Source organism: Lipophrys pholis (assembly GCF_963383615.2).
Source record: "Lipophrys pholis genome assembly, chromosome: 5".
NCBI classification, from domain to species: domain Eukaryota; kingdom Metazoa; phylum Chordata; class Actinopteri; order Blenniiformes; family Blenniidae; genus Lipophrys; species Lipophrys pholis.
The window spans coordinates 25,514,607-25,532,518 of NC_137628.1; the positions used below are offsets into that span (position 1 = coordinate 25,514,607).

The following is a 17,912-nucleotide window of genomic DNA, read 5'->3' on the forward strand; positions in this document are numbered from 1 at the left end:
ACTTCAGTTTAGATGACTTACCTCACTGAGGAGTGCCATCTTATCACAGATGAAACATTCCCTTACTTTATATTTTGTTAAAAATGATTCATTCACCGACTTGTGAAATTGGTGGAAAAGTTTAAAACTGAAACCAAAACACAGAAACATGGAAAATGGACCCTTGTAACATAAACAGTTTAAGTTGGTGCATCCAGTTTAAATTCTCTTGAACCTACCGAGACAGAAGCTAAAGGTCTTTAGTTATCTTTGATTCTGCAGATTTTATTGACGAGCTGCATCTCTTATGTGGTCCGATAAGCTGCGGATGCAGTGTGTGAAAACAGGTCAGAGCGAGAGAGAATTTTTTTTTTTTTTTTTACATCTCTGGCTCTGCAGTTAAGTTCAGCCAAAGGCTCTCTCAGTGCAGTGGGGACGGAAGCGCTGTGCTCATGCATTTGGGCTAATATTTAGCATAGCTGTAATGCAATCTGTCAAGCTGGCTTTAAACATCCATCAGACAATGAACTTAGTTTGGACCTACAGACAGTCGACGCTGCGAAAAAAAGCTTTTAATAAATATGAAGTCTCCCTAAAAGCAGATTAAATAAACGGCCATGAATGCAAGCTTATACATTTGGAACTAACCTGTATTTACCTCCTTCATAGGCTTAAATAAAAAGGTTAAAATACACTAAAGAATTGGAATCAATTAAGAAGATGCCATTTGCTTTGTCAAAAACTGACTGCATACACTAACGTCATCTTTCTTTGCACCATCGTGATGGATGGATCAGAGAAGAGGGGAAACTCGTTGAGGAGCTCTGAGTGAGGACATGCTGAGCTTTTTTTGTCGTCTTTACTGATTAATCAGCTGATTTGATGGGACAAGGAGAATAAATTGGTGGCAAGTAGCTGCAATAGTTTTACTATGTACGCTTGAATCCTGAAGGCAAAATACAGCTAAAAACCAACAGAAGAGCAGTGTCCCTCATAGTCATCCTGAATATTAAAAAGTAAGAATATACACTGTGTAGAGTCTCAAGCATGAATGAACCCTGAAGAGATTATCCACCGCTCTGTATTTGTGTGCATTTTCTATTCTCATCTTCCGTTGGTAAATTTCAACTCCTTCGTTGGTGCATTTTTAAAGAAATATCCGACTTGGGTCCAACACATCCACGCAGCTGCAGCATCTTCCTGACAGAACCTGAAAACAAGGCTCATTAGACCTGCGGTGGTCCACAAATAATTCAGGCTGCATTTTGCTCAAAATATGTATAGCTGCCATCATTTGACATCTCTCCCATTCTTAGTGGGGAAAAAAAAAACTAAATTGCCCAGTAGTGTTATTTCCATCACTGACACCACATATATCCCCGTTAGGTGTCACAGCAAACATGTGAAAGATGTGGACGTCTCATTTGGTAACAACAGCTTCTCCTTCCTTGCCGTTCTTCCTTGTAACTCACACTGGCAGAACAGACAGGGGTGAAGCCAAGAGCAAAATTACCCAAATGAAATGCACCCACTGTTCACAGGGAGGCCAGTAACAGATTCCTGGAATTCTAATTTACAACAGCGATTCACATATGTGAAAGTTTTGCCATGTAACATATAACGAAGAGAATCAGAGCTTCTGCCAACACTTAATTTGAGCAATCAATTGTTATCAGACTCAAGCAAGTCAGCACAGTACGGGGAAGCAGGAATGACATGTCTGGGTTATACTCTTGTTATCTGTATGTATTCACTTAACATTCACAGTCCAGGGCTACACATATCAACATGGAAGAGCGGATGATCATATGAGGAATAAATATGGGTATGTTTCTCTAAGGTGGTGTGCAAGATCAATATATTTCTGCGTTTCTTAAATTTTTTGCTTTGACGTGTATGCCTATGTTTTACTGCTGTTCATCTCACGTTAGGAAGCCAAAAAAACAATTTCCAAGGATATTCATTGGTAAAATGTAAAATGATTGGGCTTGTGTTATATATTTTATACTTGAATTAAGGCACTCCTTTCAGTATATGCAGAAAGATCCACAAGTTCCTCGACAAAGAACAAGCTATTTTCACTCAGAGTTGGTTGGTAATTATTAATACAAGCCATTATACTGAACAAAACCTGCTCCAGAGCGGGCGATAGACGTTCATTATTCTGTAAATTACAAGTTAACACCTTGAGGTTACCTCACTGAATGTCATCCTGTCTTGCAGCACAGGTTTCTGGCGTCAAAGATTTGCACAAAAAAAAAAAATCGAGGTGCAGTTTGTCTGCCCACATGAATTTCAACACACCAGGTAAATCAGAAGACTTAGTTTCATAATGTGTACGCCAAAATTCGGAGCAATACATCACCAAGTAAGTAAACACTGAAAGTAAGGACAAGATCTCTTAAAGTTAGGATCATGCGATCTAACCCATGATGGGCCAGGCTACAACAACAGAGTTTTTATCCCCCTTTTGTTTTATAAACAAACAAAACCGTGTCAATGTTTAGAAACCAAGCAGTTACACACACAAAAAAAAAATGCCTGAAGTCCAAATTATTTTAATATCATTGCTACTATAGTCAGAAAACTATGAAATCATTCTGCTACAAACTAAGATTGGTCCATGAATCCATCTACAAAGCTCCTCCTTGACAGATGACCATCCTGCCAGTCATAAGTACCTCTCTTCCACTAATAACTTTGGTTTTGTTGATTTTCATTTCAGTTCCTTCTTCAAAAGTAACTTGCTTTTAGTTACTAAAATGATGTGGTTTGTTAATGTCCAGAATGAGTCCTCAGCCACGGGGTGTTGCCAACAGACACCTGAGCCCGGTGCATGACCTGTCAATGCTGAAGTGGTCCGCTTTGCACTGGCAGGGAGGAACCTCAAACAGTGTGCAAATTAACCTTTGTGAAAGGCAGCGTTATTAGTTAGCTGCAATCATGTGACTTGTTAGATGCCTGTAAACAACTGCTGAGCGTGTCATGAAATTAACTTGACATCTTGTGACATTCATATAAGTGAACAGTTTGTGCAATGAAATTTCAATGACAAGACGAAGCCTACCTATTCATGGGCGTATCAAGTAAAGACAGTGTGTGCCATTACTGAAAAGCTGTACAGCAAAACGTTGAGGATGTTGTTTGCATCTAGGCACTCCAGATTAAACCTCCCAATACAAAGTGATCCCTTGAGAAATCTTATTTAAAAAGAACCAACATGAGGCAACCATTTATGTGTAATGTTTCTGTTATAACGTAGATGCTTTTCATATTGTTTTAATAATCAGACCTGTGCACTGAAACTCTGCTAGTGGGCTTGCTGTATTAGCATATCATTACACCCCCAGCTGTGAAGGGAGGATTGCAGGCCAGGTGGTTAGTTTTGCTTTCTGTTTAGCCAGAAGCTCTTCTTTTGAGTTCCAACATGTTAATCTATCAACCATGCCAGTACTTCAAGGTGAGTTTGGTGTGAAAGCCAATGTAGTGGTTGAACACACAAAGGACAAAGCCAGATGTGCTCAGCAAAGATCCCAATGAGCTAAATATCAAATAATTAGTTCTTTTACTGAAATACTGCGCAAAAACTGTAGGTTGGGATGGTCTACAGACAAAATATCTACAATCGGTCTTCACACAACCACAGTGAATAGTCATCAGTGTGGTTCTGCTGAAGATCATTTAAAAAGCGATCAGTTTGGGACCACATGGCTATGTGGACAAAGAATTGTGGATCAGGTAAGATATGATCGCTAACAAACATCTTCCCACAAGGCGGACTCACTATCTTAATTCAGGCCTTTGTTACCAGTCAGTCTTGAGCATCAACCTGGAATAAAAAAAAGCTTTTGGCACGGCAAGTATTTGGTAACACCACTTGGGTGTGCATGTGACCAGCGCAGAAGTCATAAATTCTGGCATTCATCAACGAAATGGAAGAGAAGAGCACGTTGTGAGTAACTAACAAGTCAAGCATAACTATGCAAGCTGTCAAGGTCATTTTAGCTTCCAAGTCTCCTGAGTACAAACCGCTCCTTCTTAACTCAGGCTCAGCATGACCTGCAAGTGGTGAACAGACAACCCGTCCACGGACAACCCGTCCACGGACAACTCGGAGCAACTTGTCCATGACAATTTTTTTCAGCATTTTTGATTTGAAGGATTGGATTTCAAAGTATATTTGACACATTTGGAAGGTTTATCAAATATATTTAACACAAAAACATAAACGTAGGCAGCTGCACAGAGCGCAAACTCAACAGGGGTGCACTGTGCACCAGCCCAGATACGGTCTTCAGGAATACGGTTTTCAGAAATGGATTTCTGAAAACAAATGGGCTGTGCAGCTGAAAAGGTAAAACACCGCTTCATAGTTGACAGCTTTGAGTGATGCGTTCAGGTGCATCACGTAAGGCCGCCTTCCGACATGTTGACGAGCTGCGGGGCTCATACAGTAGCGACGTTACATGCTAAACATGATTAAAATATGACTGATAGTCATTAACGAGCTGGAATACTATATTATATATGTATGGACATTTACTAGATATATGAAAAATATCAATTAGAAGTAATATGCAAGAGTACATTGCGCAGGATTTAATTTCTCAAAAAAATTCGGAAATCTTATCTGTGGACGAGTTGTCCAGGGTTGCAGTTTTGTGGACGAGTTGTCCTACAATCCCTGCAAGCCAAACTTTTTGGGTCAGACTTTGTCACCTTGTCAGGACTCCCAAAAGTGTGCAATCTACACAAATTGACATCAGTAATAGTCAGTGAGAATACATGCATTACTTCTTTGAGCTGTCATTTAGGAAAGGGTCTACAGGTCAACATTTTCAAGTGAAAACTGCACTTTTTTAAAAATGTGTCATTTAAACATGGACAGCTTTTTGAAATATGGCAAATTTGCTATGGTTGTCGTCAACAGCTTCTCTGCATGTGTGAGAGTGTAGTGACAACAATAATCATGGAGGTTTGGACAGCGTTTGTGAGGCTCACGGTTTAATTTAACGGCGCTTCCAGATTCTGACTGGGACCAACATGACAAAAAAAAAAAAAAAAGAGCTAAGAAACCGCCAGAATAGTTACATCATACTGTTATCTGCACATGCACGTGTGGTTTTGTTAGAGGGGGGAACAGGAAAAAAACCCACCAACAACCACTGGTCTTAGATGCAACCAGTGTTTTCTTGCATTGCCCTGTAGGACTAGTCCTAATAATCTGACCCATCTCAGTCACTGAACTCATTGTTTATTGAAAATGACAAATAATTGAACGTAGACGAATAATTGAACGTTGGAATATTAGTCTACATTCATAAATAAAAGAGGAAGAGGTTGTAATTGCTCCTGTAGCCGACTCTGGCGTACAGTTTAATTATCAGCTTGCTGGTCTTTGAGAGTCTCCCCCAACATTTCCTGTTCTCGGCTTCCTCCAAAACAAACAGAGAGAGCTCGGACGAAATGCCTCTCTGAGCTGGCACTGTTTATAGAAGAAACAATAAAAGAAGAGATGTGGGCCACGGAAAGTAGCAATGGCCTCGTTTCCTAAAACCCAACCACTGCAGATGAAGAGAAATGACTTGTGACTGGTTAATCTTTCACTAAACACTCCTTATAGCGAAACATGTTTAAGAGCACACTGCGTCAACTGTTCAGTCTTCAGAGAGAGGCTCTACACATAAAATTACTACCGATACATCAATTTGCGTGAAAGAAAAAAAGGTTAGAGAGCACTATAAATATAATACACAAAGTCTTTCCCCCCCCTTGACTAAAATTAAGATTAATACTGGAAGCTTTGAAAACAACTTTCAAGTAAATGACAAATGTTACTTCGTCAAGTGTGTGTTTAATACATTAAAACTTAAATAAAGCATCATGTCTAGTGGAAAATGTGTTAAATTGGCACGTGCCAAACAAAACAAACCAATTAGGACTACAAATAGGTTGAGAAATGTTTAACAAATTAATTAGAATTGTTCTCACAAGGCCGTGGCATGTTTAAACTATGAAGCTAATTGAATTTTATGCGCTATGCTTCACAATTCTGACAAATCTGCCTGTGAAGAATAACCCCAGCCCTCAAACTGTCATTATTTATTGGAGGAAAATTGGACATCGAACTTTTGAAGTAGCAAAGCATTCAAATGCCATATGGTACAAGTGTTCTTGAGCACCCGCTTTCAAGAATGATGTGAAAACAAAAGCTTTGTTTACAAGTGAATCAGCAATAATCACGTTACATCTGTTAAAGGGGGGGTGGGGGGCATTTCTCTCCAGCCACAAAGCGCTAAAGATTACATTTCAAGTTTGCTTATAGGTTTATCTCCATATCTGTATTATAGGAAACATATTTTCTTTCAAATATCATTAGACCGTTTCATGAGGAAGTCCCGCCTGTGTGTCAACTCGGTGACAATGGGCGCATTAACTGATGACCTCCAGAGCCGGGTGAAGGCACAGGTAAGCAGAAAACGAGCATCACTCCTGAAGCCGTCGAGAACCAGTTACACCTGAAGCCCCTGGTGAGCCGACTCGTCAAACCTGTGTGTTAACCCAGCAGACAGTTGCCGTTTCACAGCTGTTAGGAGTCAGAAAGACGTCAAACAAAAATACTGTATTTTATAAGTACTGTATAAATTACTGTATTTTATTCCTTCGAGTGTTTCAGACCACATTCAAGATAGAGAAAGAGAGAGAGAGATTTTATTTATTTTAATTTTATAATAATATGATTGAAAATTAAAATAAACCCTCCACTCGACAATAAACAGGCTCGGGTCAAGCTTGTTTAGACGACTTCCTTCGAGTGTTTCAGACCCCATTCAAGATAGAGAGAGAGAGAGAGAGAGAGAAATGGCTTAGAAAGGTGTGAATGTGGCGACGGGCTGATGTGACAGATAGCAGGGAGAAGCAGATAGGATTTCATTCATGTGTCAGATTAGAGGGCTCTTTGTTACTGCCAGAGAAGGCAAAGCATGCCTGGAGAGAGACAGGGGAAGAACAAGGATCGCCCTCACTCCTCTGGCACTTGTGCTGGATTGTTGGAAAGCTGAAGGCAGAGTTTGTGTGTTTGTTGCATTCCTGTCCACATCATATGCACGTCGGCTGAGAGTGAAAAAGCTCTGAACAACGCCAGCATTACCAGTCTCATATGACCGTATAAACAACTTCATGAAGATTTGAAATATGAGTTGTAAAGATCTTAAGGACCTTAGAAATACCCCACATCTGTGACTGCAAAGATAGAGGTACCAAACAAATAAATCAGTTTCACAATGTTAAAGCCTGGTGAATTATTCCAAAGCACAACAAAGTTTCACAAGGCAATGTGAGGAAAAAAGGTGGCAAGTGGACTATTTTAAGAAATGCAGCCGAGACACAGTTTGGAACAATTATTTTTCAATTGTGACAGCGTATCTCAAAGGAGGGTCCTCTGTGTCAGCATCAGTGCAAGACAAGATAAAGTGAGCAACGATGCACTATCAAACAAATATCACGCATGTGCAGACGCGATAAGAATGAGAATTTAGAGCCACAAAAGAAACACAGCAGGCCTGATATTCGGTACAAAGTGTCCATCAGTTTCCACTCACAATGGAAACCAGACACAAACACATAAAACTATTGTATATTTGAAATGCAAAACTTCTAAGCTTGCTTCAGTCAAATATAGACTATTTCATCAGATGTAAAAATAAAACCTCTGAGACTGTGCTTGTTCAGTCTGTTAGAGATATCACATGATAGAGACTGATCCCATGTATTTGCGGTATTACAAAATATACCAGCTGACTGTCGGAGGGGATTTTTCTAAAAAGATGAGATTGTGTAGCAGAGGTGAATTCGCCAGAGAAGGTGAGTGACCCAATGCTAAATACTTAGTGATTGAAAGCCTACAGGGGACAAAAGCCAAAACACAACTGCAATTAACATTTAATGTGATGGGTACCATGTGAAACACAATGTTTTCAGTCAGTGGCTCCAGAAAGACCGCTCAATATGAGGTAAGGGGGCCATTCACTACATCACTGAGCAGTCCGAGATACTCCCAATACAGCTGAATCACTTTGGTTTGTGACGCTCCAAGGTAAGGGATGATTACTGTAATAGGGTTTCTCCAAAGAGACACATGTACATTTTTTAGACAAAAACATCACTTTGCCAATCAAGGAGCAAATCCAGTTAAGAACATAAACCAGAAAATCTGATAAACATATTCAAACCAAAACTTACTGGATCACATCTTTTACAACTCTAAAAGAACCAAAACCTACATTTTATTTTAACATAAAATATTAAATGTTTTTTTGTTGTTGTTGTTATTAATCTCTGTTAGAGGCCTTTGTCTTCTGGTTTCCTGCGTGAGATTAACAGAAATGACTTTAATATATAACAGAAGCATGCTTCTAATCCCCAGTTATTTTCTATAATTATGTCTTGGAATAACAGCATTATAATAAAGGCCATAATGAGCCTTTGTTACTTTGATGAGTGATCATATTTGAAGCATCTGACAGGATGGACAGGTAATACACTTTGAATAGGGGAGACATTTTGCATTACATTTTTATCCTGTAAGATAAACTTTCAATTTGATTGTTTGGTAATTGTGTAAAAACCTAAACCTGCTACTCTGTCAGCTGCAAATTACGTCAATCAGTCACACTTGTTGCAGACAACAGAGAATCTTGCACCACACTCTGCAGCTCCTTGCAGCTCCGGGCATGTTGTTTCGGTTAGCCCAACCAAAAACACACAGAGTTACAGGAAGCCACGTATAGTGTGCCTTTGAGGAGGCAGCCGCTTACAGCACAAGGCTTCATCCAAAACTGCCTGTATAAGCTACCTGTCTCACAGATGGAATAAATTAGTGCTGAATAAAGTCAAACATTTACCCGAGTCCAAGAGATCCGCATATTTTTCTCACGAGCTACAACACGAGTGACCATTGGACTTGACAAATGGCAGGAGGCCAGAAAGAGGTTTCTGACAGTTTCTCAGGCTTGCTCGATGTCAATCTTTCTATGTCTTTCTGCGGCGCGCCAACAATACTGCGTGATCAGTTTTGTGATCATGTGGACAGTGAGCTGTCTTCAAGGGAATCTGGTGAATGAACTTTAACCTATAAAACCATTCAGCTGCTGCCAATTACACAAACTACCGTAGAGGGTGGGACTGAGACTTGAACAAACAAATAAAAATAAAAAAACTTGTGAGGGGGTTCTTCATTGCAAATGAGGGTGTTATATATTATTAAAAAACAAAATGCCGTTATAAAGACGGTCTGGGCAGAGTTCAGATATGCATTCTCTGCACAACAATTTTCATAAAAACAGGCAAATAAATCATGAGTAAAACCTGAAGTGTAATAATGCAACACCTAAAAAAGCATATGGAATTAATTCTTTGTCTTGCACTAACTCTGCTTTAGAACAGACAGATTGCTAGACGCGACAGGTGCGGTCCTGTGAGCCATGACGAGGCAACCCGTCTCAGCAGTATGATAATAAAAATTAAATATACGTCTCTAAGCACATAGATACCAGTTCAGGGATCAGAAGTTTATTGGAGGAAATTTGGTAGGTAATTCAAGCACGAGTCTCTTATTTACTAACCCTCACTTTCATTTTCACCCGACAGTGATATACTGTAGTTCCCTGTGTATCTCTAGTTTGAACCAAATGTTCTAACTGATAGGGGGGAAGAGAAGTGTGAAGCCAACAGAACAGTGTGAGGCATCAGTTCTTCAACTATGCAAGAAACACTGTCTTCTCTCTTGAGGCAAAAATGTTTTTGTTTTTAAAACAAGGGAGACTTGGCGTTTCTAATCCCAGCTTGGGTGTCACAAGTCATCAGGACCGTTGCTGCGATTACTTGTGGCACAGAGAGACAAACCTCCAGAGGAGCCCAAGCTGCATTTAACCAAATTTGACGAAGGACCCAAGCGGCAAGAAGACTGTAAATGTGATACTTCCAAGAAGAAGAGGGCTCTGGCCTCCGTGGTAAGTAAATCAGATTGTCGCCTAATGGGGGGGGGGGAGCGTGAGGAGTGAGGTAATCACAATGAAATGCATAGCCGCATAAGCCCTTAAAATGACGCTGACCATGCTAAAAGTGGAGTCACAGGATCACAGGTAGTGCTGAAATCAGATATTCCTGTCAGATCACACCGTGTGCCTCCAACACCGTCTCTACAGTAAGCTACATCGTTTGGGAAATAATGACTTTTTCCCTTTTTTAAGAAAACACAGTATACGTGCCTTTGGCAGTTTCCTTTCCTCATACTTTGCATTTGGAAAATATTCTGTCTGTATTTCCGGGCATAGCTCTTTGTCTCCAATTGATAACATCGAAAAACTACTTTGCAGATAAGGACAGAAAAATGAGAAAAATGGCTTCTGCAGCAGACAATTCCACAATAAAAACCACTTTACCGTTTACTTGGTTGACCTCATGTCTGGCCTCACTTTTTTATGAGCATAGCTTTGGTGACAAGCCTGCAATATAGTTTGAAACGGATCAAGTTTTTCCCAAAAGGTGGTAATCAGTGCTCGAGTGGAGCTAAAAATAATCACAAATTATATTGATAATCGACTGGGAGGCGGTGCGTCTCAGCTGCTCTTCTCCAGGGTCTCCACTGTGATCCACCTTTGATTTGGCACAAGTTGTATACAACATGCCTGTCTCAATGCATCCTGAGCAGTTAGGGGGCTCAGACGGTTGCTCGGGGACTCCCCTGAACTCAAGACTAGAATATAAGCAACTCCCGGTCGGCGGGTCCATCTTCTTTGCAGCGTTGAAATACTTTTCAAAAAAGGCCATGTAAGGAAAAAGGTAAATTCACCACATCTGAATCCAACAGCAACTTCAGTTATTCCTTGATAATGTAAAACTAACCACATTTTACGGTGGAAATGTACAAATGCATGCACAAATATCATGCCCGACATACAGCCTTGTCTCTCAACATTAAACTAAGAGCTCCAGTTTTTCCTCCATCATTCAATAATGTAGTACAATTTGGCCCTCTGGTAGCGAGGTAACATTTCTATGGTCCTCAACATGATCAAAGCCGCACATCACTGCTTCAGGCCACTACCAGCCCTGGTAATTGATTGTTTAATGTTCCGGTATTTCAAGACGTGCTGCTTTTCTTTGTTTTAAAAGAAACATTTTGTGTTTGTTGAAGTGAATCATACATGAACTTTTGTCATGTTTAAATTGTTTAGGTGATGTACCACACAAAGCAGTTCTGCAATACTGTTTTTGGAATGTTTGACCTATAGTGTGGGTTAGGGTTAGGGTTAACATGATGGGATAGCTGCTTATGGCTGCTGGTGAAACAAAGAAAAGCCTCAGCACTCCAGGCCAGTGACCTCTACAGCAGAGTGGGGGTGTTGGAGGCAACTATCCGAGGACAGGCATGGAGGATGATCCTTCCTTTCTAAAACACACCATTGTCTCACCACAGTGACAAAGCAGTTTTTCAGGTTCCACCTTCACAACTACACCTCCCTTCCTCCCTCTCGTGCTCCAACCTCACCTGCCAAACCTCTCGGTGAGCATGCGCTCTCATTTATGATACATTTCATGGCTTCATTCATTCATTCACTGTCATACCAGTGCCCTATAAGGAGGGCGATATCAGTACAGCAGACAGACAAAGCGAGATAAGAACTTGAGGGTGGCCAACAGGTAAGAGATGGGTAAGGCACTCATTGTGCCTGACCTGGATCTGCCACAGATGGAGAGAGGAAATGCAGAAATAGTTTTCTGCAGTGAAACTTTTTTTTTTTTTTATTTTTTTAGGTAGCCAACCACTTAATCACAAAGCTGTTTGGTAAACAGAAATAAAACAATGTGCTGGATGATCACATTATGGCTGCAGGAGTAAAAAGGAGCAGCCAGAGGGAGGTCATTTCGTTGTGACTCAGTTTCCAGTGTGGGCTGTAAACCTTTGTGTCAAAACTAGAGTGACCGCTGGATCATCGAGCTATTTTTCTATTAATGCAAATGTGGATGATGTGAGCGTTATTATTACATTTTTTTTTTGTTCAGATGTCACAGTGCAGCCCTGCAGGCAGCACAGCGTGACACTGCCATCCCCGGCCTTGTCCTGAGCTCCCCATAATCAGCTTACCAGGTTGAACACCGTCTCCACAATGTCTCGGTTGGAAACTTCTCCAACTTCCAACAGGCCGGACAGCACGGCGAATTTCATCCGTATCCCCCTGATGGGCACCCCGGGGGCGAGGGTGGCTGCGCCCGGCGGTCTGCCCTCCCTGCCATCAGACGGCTCCTCGCTCGCCATTTGCTCGGGGGCAGGTGGCGATCACAGGTAAAGCACCTGTTCACCTGCGATGGGGGCTGAAGGGAGCCGCGCGTCAGGAGCAGGAAGGAGGCTCTATCTCCCCTTCAGCTGGGCTGCTGGCGGTCTACAGGTACATGAGCAAAGAAAATAAAAAATAAAATGCTCCCCATTCAAAAGTGTCCAGAAAAATAAAGTCCGTAAAAAGACAGTAAGACTAAGGCGTCGGGATCATTTGCTGGAAAATATCAACGCTCCTCTCCTCTGCTCCGTAACTTGAAACCACACGGATGGATTAATGCTGGTAGAGGGAAAAAAGAGAAGGGAAGACGAGCTCTTGCAGGTAAAAAAAAAAAAAAAAAAAAAGATGCAGGAGACGCAGGTGAGTCCGTCCGGTCCCCGTTTCTTCCTCCTGCTCGGACAGACGAGGACAACAGTTTGAATGTCTCCGGTGGAAGTTGCTATTGTCACCGAGTCCACACACAGTTGACAGGTAAGAAGCGCTTGGCACAGTCCGAGAAAAAAAAATAAACTCACAAACTGGAGAGGGAGCGTGTCCGTCCGCGGCCCCGCTTTGAAATAGAGGAAGGACGGGAGCGTGCGCTCGCGGCTCTCCCGAGGAACTCCGCCGACTGGGTGAGACGGCGACGGTGACCCAGCTGCGCTGCGTTTGCTTCCTGATCTGCCCCGGTAGCTTCAGCTCGTCAGCGCCATGACAGTGGAGCCCTTGAGTGGACGGCGCATGCGCAGTGGGCAGCCGTGTGGCTGAGCGGCTCGAGGGCAGGTGTGCCCCTCAGGTGGCTCCTGTGCTGATGGAGGATTAACGTGTGAGGTTTTCTTTGTAATGTTGTTACACAAATTGAAACAATTCCAGCCTTTTGGCGTATTTTCTGTAAAATAAAGTCATTCCAGCTGGTTTCAAGCTTTTTCTGTGTGTTGGGAAAAAACAGAAAACACCTGCAAAAACAGCTCATCGTCAGTCTCCTCTGTGTCCTGTGGCTGAATTCTGCTGGTTATATGACAGCTCCTGGCCCGCTGAGAAATGCAAATATTCACACCGAAAATATGAGCGAAATCACACAAACATGTGTTTTATTTAGCTTAGGAAATCAAGTATTTCTTCATTTACCCACATTCACACTGAAGGAAAAATAGTTTTTGGGACAAGGAGCAAACTGGAGTACCTGGAGAAAACTCACAAGGGCAGAATGTGGAAAGCCAGGCATGCCTGGACTCAAACCGGTGATAATCTCAGTTTGAGAGTAAAATAATATGCAAAAACATACCATTTCTCTTAGTAATAAGTGGGTTTTAAAAAAAACTATTAACCGAATATACAATTTTATGACGTCATTCAAAATATTCTTAATATCATACAAAACTATTCAATTTAAAAATGGCCGATGATACAGTAAATACATCCAATGTTTTATTACTTCCTGAAACATTTCCAATGAGGCGATCAGGAAGTTTTTTTCACTCATCTCTCAGTGTGCAATTCTTTCTTATTGCTTTAATTCATTGTATAAGCTTATTTGTATTAATTAATAGGTTCTTATAGAGAGAGAGAGAGAGCGAGAGAGAGAGAGAGAGAAATACAAACGTTCAAACACAATCATTAATATTACCCCGATACATTTTTGTCAATAATGTCAAATAATCCTGAAAATTATTATCATGGTCTTTTCTTTGATTCTCACAGTGGTGGCTGAGTGTGCTTATGTGTATATATTATTTACGAGGGCTTTATATTCACATACTTTGTTTACGAAAAGAACCTGACCTTAGAAGTTGTGGCTTGAGCATTTTGTGATGTGATTAAACATAATTTTAGTCAGAAAAAAGTACATAAGCAAAAAAACAAAAGCCCCTAAAAATAATAAAAACAAAGGCAGGGATATTCTACATGACAGGCTGAAGGGACGGAGAGTTTTATAAGCAGGATCCTGCTGATTCTGTGTATCAGTGCAGCAGATTTACATTTCATGTCAAGGGGAGCCACTGACACGAAGGACCGAAGGCTGTTTGTGGCTCTTTCCTTTCTGCTTTGTAATTCAGCTTTCACAGCGACTTGTGTTTCATCAAGCTGACATGAATGTAAAAGCGGAGCTGGAAAGCAACATGCATCAGCTCAAATTAAGATGACAAGATGGTTTAAGCACTCGAACTGCAAGATGTTGTCAATATCGATTGTGAGTTCTCTGTTGATACTTTTTAAAGCATCCTGGGAAATTTTCAAACATGCAACATCAAAAAGGAGCTATTTATGTTTATGTAGATTTTGCTTGTTAAAGCACAGAAATAATCTGACAAACCCAAATTCTGATGCTTTCCATTATTAGTTCATATGTACATTATTATGATTTTTTCATTTTTTTTAAATCAATTTGATATTTCTTATTTCTCGCTTTCGAGTTTGATTACCTCTTGAATCTTAGGAATCATGATTGTTATGGAATGAGGAATTTAAGTTGTCACTCAAGCTAATAATTGTTTTTCATTGAAAGCATTGTATTTATCTCCCAGTGAAAATTGTTTAGCGAACTAAACATTTCAAAATTAAACAATACCAAGCTCATATCATCTAAAGCAAAGCATCAGTTTTGTTTCTTTTTAAAAGAAAGACTGATTTACTGATGAGATTCATGAGAAGGGAAATTAATCATAAAGTACGTAGAGTTTAAAAGTTGCATTGACGTATTAATCTATTGGCTTTTATGAGCGGTATTACAGATAAAGTGAAGACTTTGTTGTGCAATCACAAAAACCTTCATTATGCAAGTGCAATAAAGTCAAACAGAACTGAGCAGAGGTGGATGGTGTTGAAATGCATTTAGAACTTTGTTTTCTTCTGCAGCACAACAAGCACATTGACAGATGTCCACATCCAGAGGCACTGCAAATCAAACACTAAGGGGAAGTGACAGCACTGCTTTGCTTGCCTTTTCAAATCACCACCATCATCATAACTGCACGAACCACGAGGCATTTACCGTTTCAATGAGAGTGTCATCCATGTCTGTTATCGCACGAATTAAATCTTCAAGCACAGCTAGAAAGGGGATAAATCATACACTTATCTAATCATGGAAATTTTTGACCTTATCTGCTTTCAGAGCTCACAGCTCAGCGTGGCGCTTTCATATTTGCTGCATCGGGTGGAGGAGCATGTCGGAGTGTTGCCACAGAAGCAGCTGGCGTCACTGTTCCCACTGACCTCAGAGTGAAGTGTGGTTGAGCCCTCGGGGACCCCAGGAGTCATGGAAGCCAGCAGCACCACCCACGAGGCGCAGGCCTCGCGTGTGATTTAATGACCTGATATCAGACTTACTCACTGGGCCCAAAGGTAGACTCGCTTACATAAAGCTTTGAAAAAAAAAAAAAAAACACATAAATCAATGACAGTATGGTTGGAAATTTCCCTTAAACATATTTAAGGTGGAGGAAAGTGAAATAAAACAGTCCGTCTATCTTCTATGTCCCATTTTATCATGTTCAGTGTTGCACTGGAGCCAAACACAGTTAACAATGAGTGCAGGCAGGACACATCCCGGAGAGGTCATCCGTCCGTCACGAGGCAAACACAGAGAGACAGAAAACAATACACACTCACGGTCAAACCGAGGGGCAATTTACAGTCACCAATTAAACTCACATGCATGTTTTTGGATGGTGGGACAAACGCGAAGAGGAAACATGAAAACTTTGAAAGGCCCGGCTAGTATTTGAACCTTGTCGTTGTGATTCGAGAGCGCTAACCACTGCTCCACCGTGTGGCCCCGAAATAAAACAGAGACTTGACAGTCTCCTTCGCATAAGCAATAAAGCAGACACTGTTGAAGGAAATTGAATAAAAATTACAAAAATGAATGAGTCCAGGGTCCTTAAAACATTAGATTTGACACTTGCTATATAAGGAAATAAGAATTATTTTGATTTATCTCATGATTTGTCTGACTACAAATTGTAAAATATGTTGATGTCATCTACTTAATGGAGGTAGTAATGCAACGGATGTTTGCAGCACCATGTAAAAAAAAACAACCAAAAAACACAGCACTTCTCTGCCTAAACTGAACATTGAATTCTAAATGAAGAATTTATTATGGAATTTGTGGGTGATATTAATTCAGATGAGGCGTGGAAACTTAAAGCTGAGTTTATCTTACCAACTGGCAAAATACCTTTCCTTTGTTCCAGGAACAGTTCTGGGTGGATCACTCTTTACGCACCTGCATAACACATTAACACACCCGGAGACTCGTTTTTCCAGTCCAGTGAATAAAAATCATTTTTCCGTTACCAATCGTGCCGGTTCAGACTCCTAAGTGAGACTCAAAGCAGGACAGAATATATGTGCTCTACACATTAATTAGGAAGAGGTGGTCAACACAGTTGTAATCTTTTTCATACCATTATACTATAGAAACAGACATTTGAATGAAGCAATAAAAGAAGAAATGTCCAACCTAACGTCAATGTTGACAGTGGGAAATTAAGAGGTCAGTTGCAACTTCTTTGCAAAAAAATGAAATCAGCTAAGTTAATAAATGCAATATAAAGAAATCTATACGCTAAGTCAACATATGAAAGGTTTATTTCTTCTTGGTAAATTGAAAAGAGACATCGGTGATGGGCTTCTTTTTTTATTACTTTTCATTTTGTCTCAACTGTCCCAAGTTCAACTCTTCCTCCCGGCTGCACTCCTCCCTGAAAGGTTCTCTGGATCCACCCCTGTCTCTACAGAGTACATTCATGTTGTACGAGTGGATATTTACTGCAAATGTAAACTGGAATCAAACCCTAATATTACGTAAAATCTTCTTTGGAAAGATTTCACATATCTTTTACCTTGAAAAGAAATAAAATATTTATTGTGTGTATTGAATTTAAAAGAATATTATAATTAAATTTAATGTTATAATGATAAAACAGCAGTTGCTTCTGTAAGGAACATTTCCATGTCAATATTACTTGATCACAAGTTCATTACAACAGAGATGTTGTATACTGAATTCTGCTGTTGTGTAATGTTTCAATTAAGAAAAATGCTGTGCTTTCAGCACTATGGCAAGACAAGACAAATGTATTTACATAGCACCTTTCTGACAAAAGGCAATTGACAGTGATTCACAGAGAAATAAAGGAAATACATTAAAACAAACAATTAAGAGCCTCGATCTTAAACTGTTGAGATTATAAAATACATTTGGACAAAGCATAAAAGGATAATTAATACAGTCAACTTTTTTTAATCAAGATAAAGATAATAAAATAAGTAAAACATATTGTTTAACGGAAGGCCTGAACAAATTATTGTTTAAAGGTCTGATTTATGAGAGTATGTCAGCAATTCTCAGCTGTTCAGAGAGTTTGTTCCTAACGACTTTATTCTTTCATTAGTTCATCCCACAGAGCAGTTTGCCCTTGTTTACTTGACTTTTGAATTTTTTTTTTAATTAATAATGAGGTAATGCCTGAAAATAACATGCTATTATCTGTAGCTCATCCTATTCACCAGCAGAGAGCGCTATAACGAGCTCATTCAGTTGTCGCGAGATGTGGCAAATCTCATGATGCGTTTCTCCTGCAATAAGTCTCGCGGGATTTTGTCTTT

The 17,912-nt window shown here is 40.3% G+C and overlaps 1 protein-coding gene across 1 annotated transcript in view; it reads right to left on the reverse strand.

The window, feature by feature from the left end:
* lrba (LPS-responsive vesicle trafficking, beach and anchor containing) overlaps positions 1-13,028 on the reverse strand; it is a 190,430-nt gene extending 177,402 nt beyond the window's left edge. The window contains 2 exon segments of the mRNA XM_080463151.1: positions 12,128-12,707; positions 12,833-13,028. Coding sequence (XP_080319277.1) covers positions 12,128-12,298 — 171 coding nt within the window. The 5' untranslated portion in view covers positions 12,299-12,707; positions 12,833-13,028.
* Between the last annotated feature and the right edge of the window lie 4,884 nt (positions 13,029-17,912).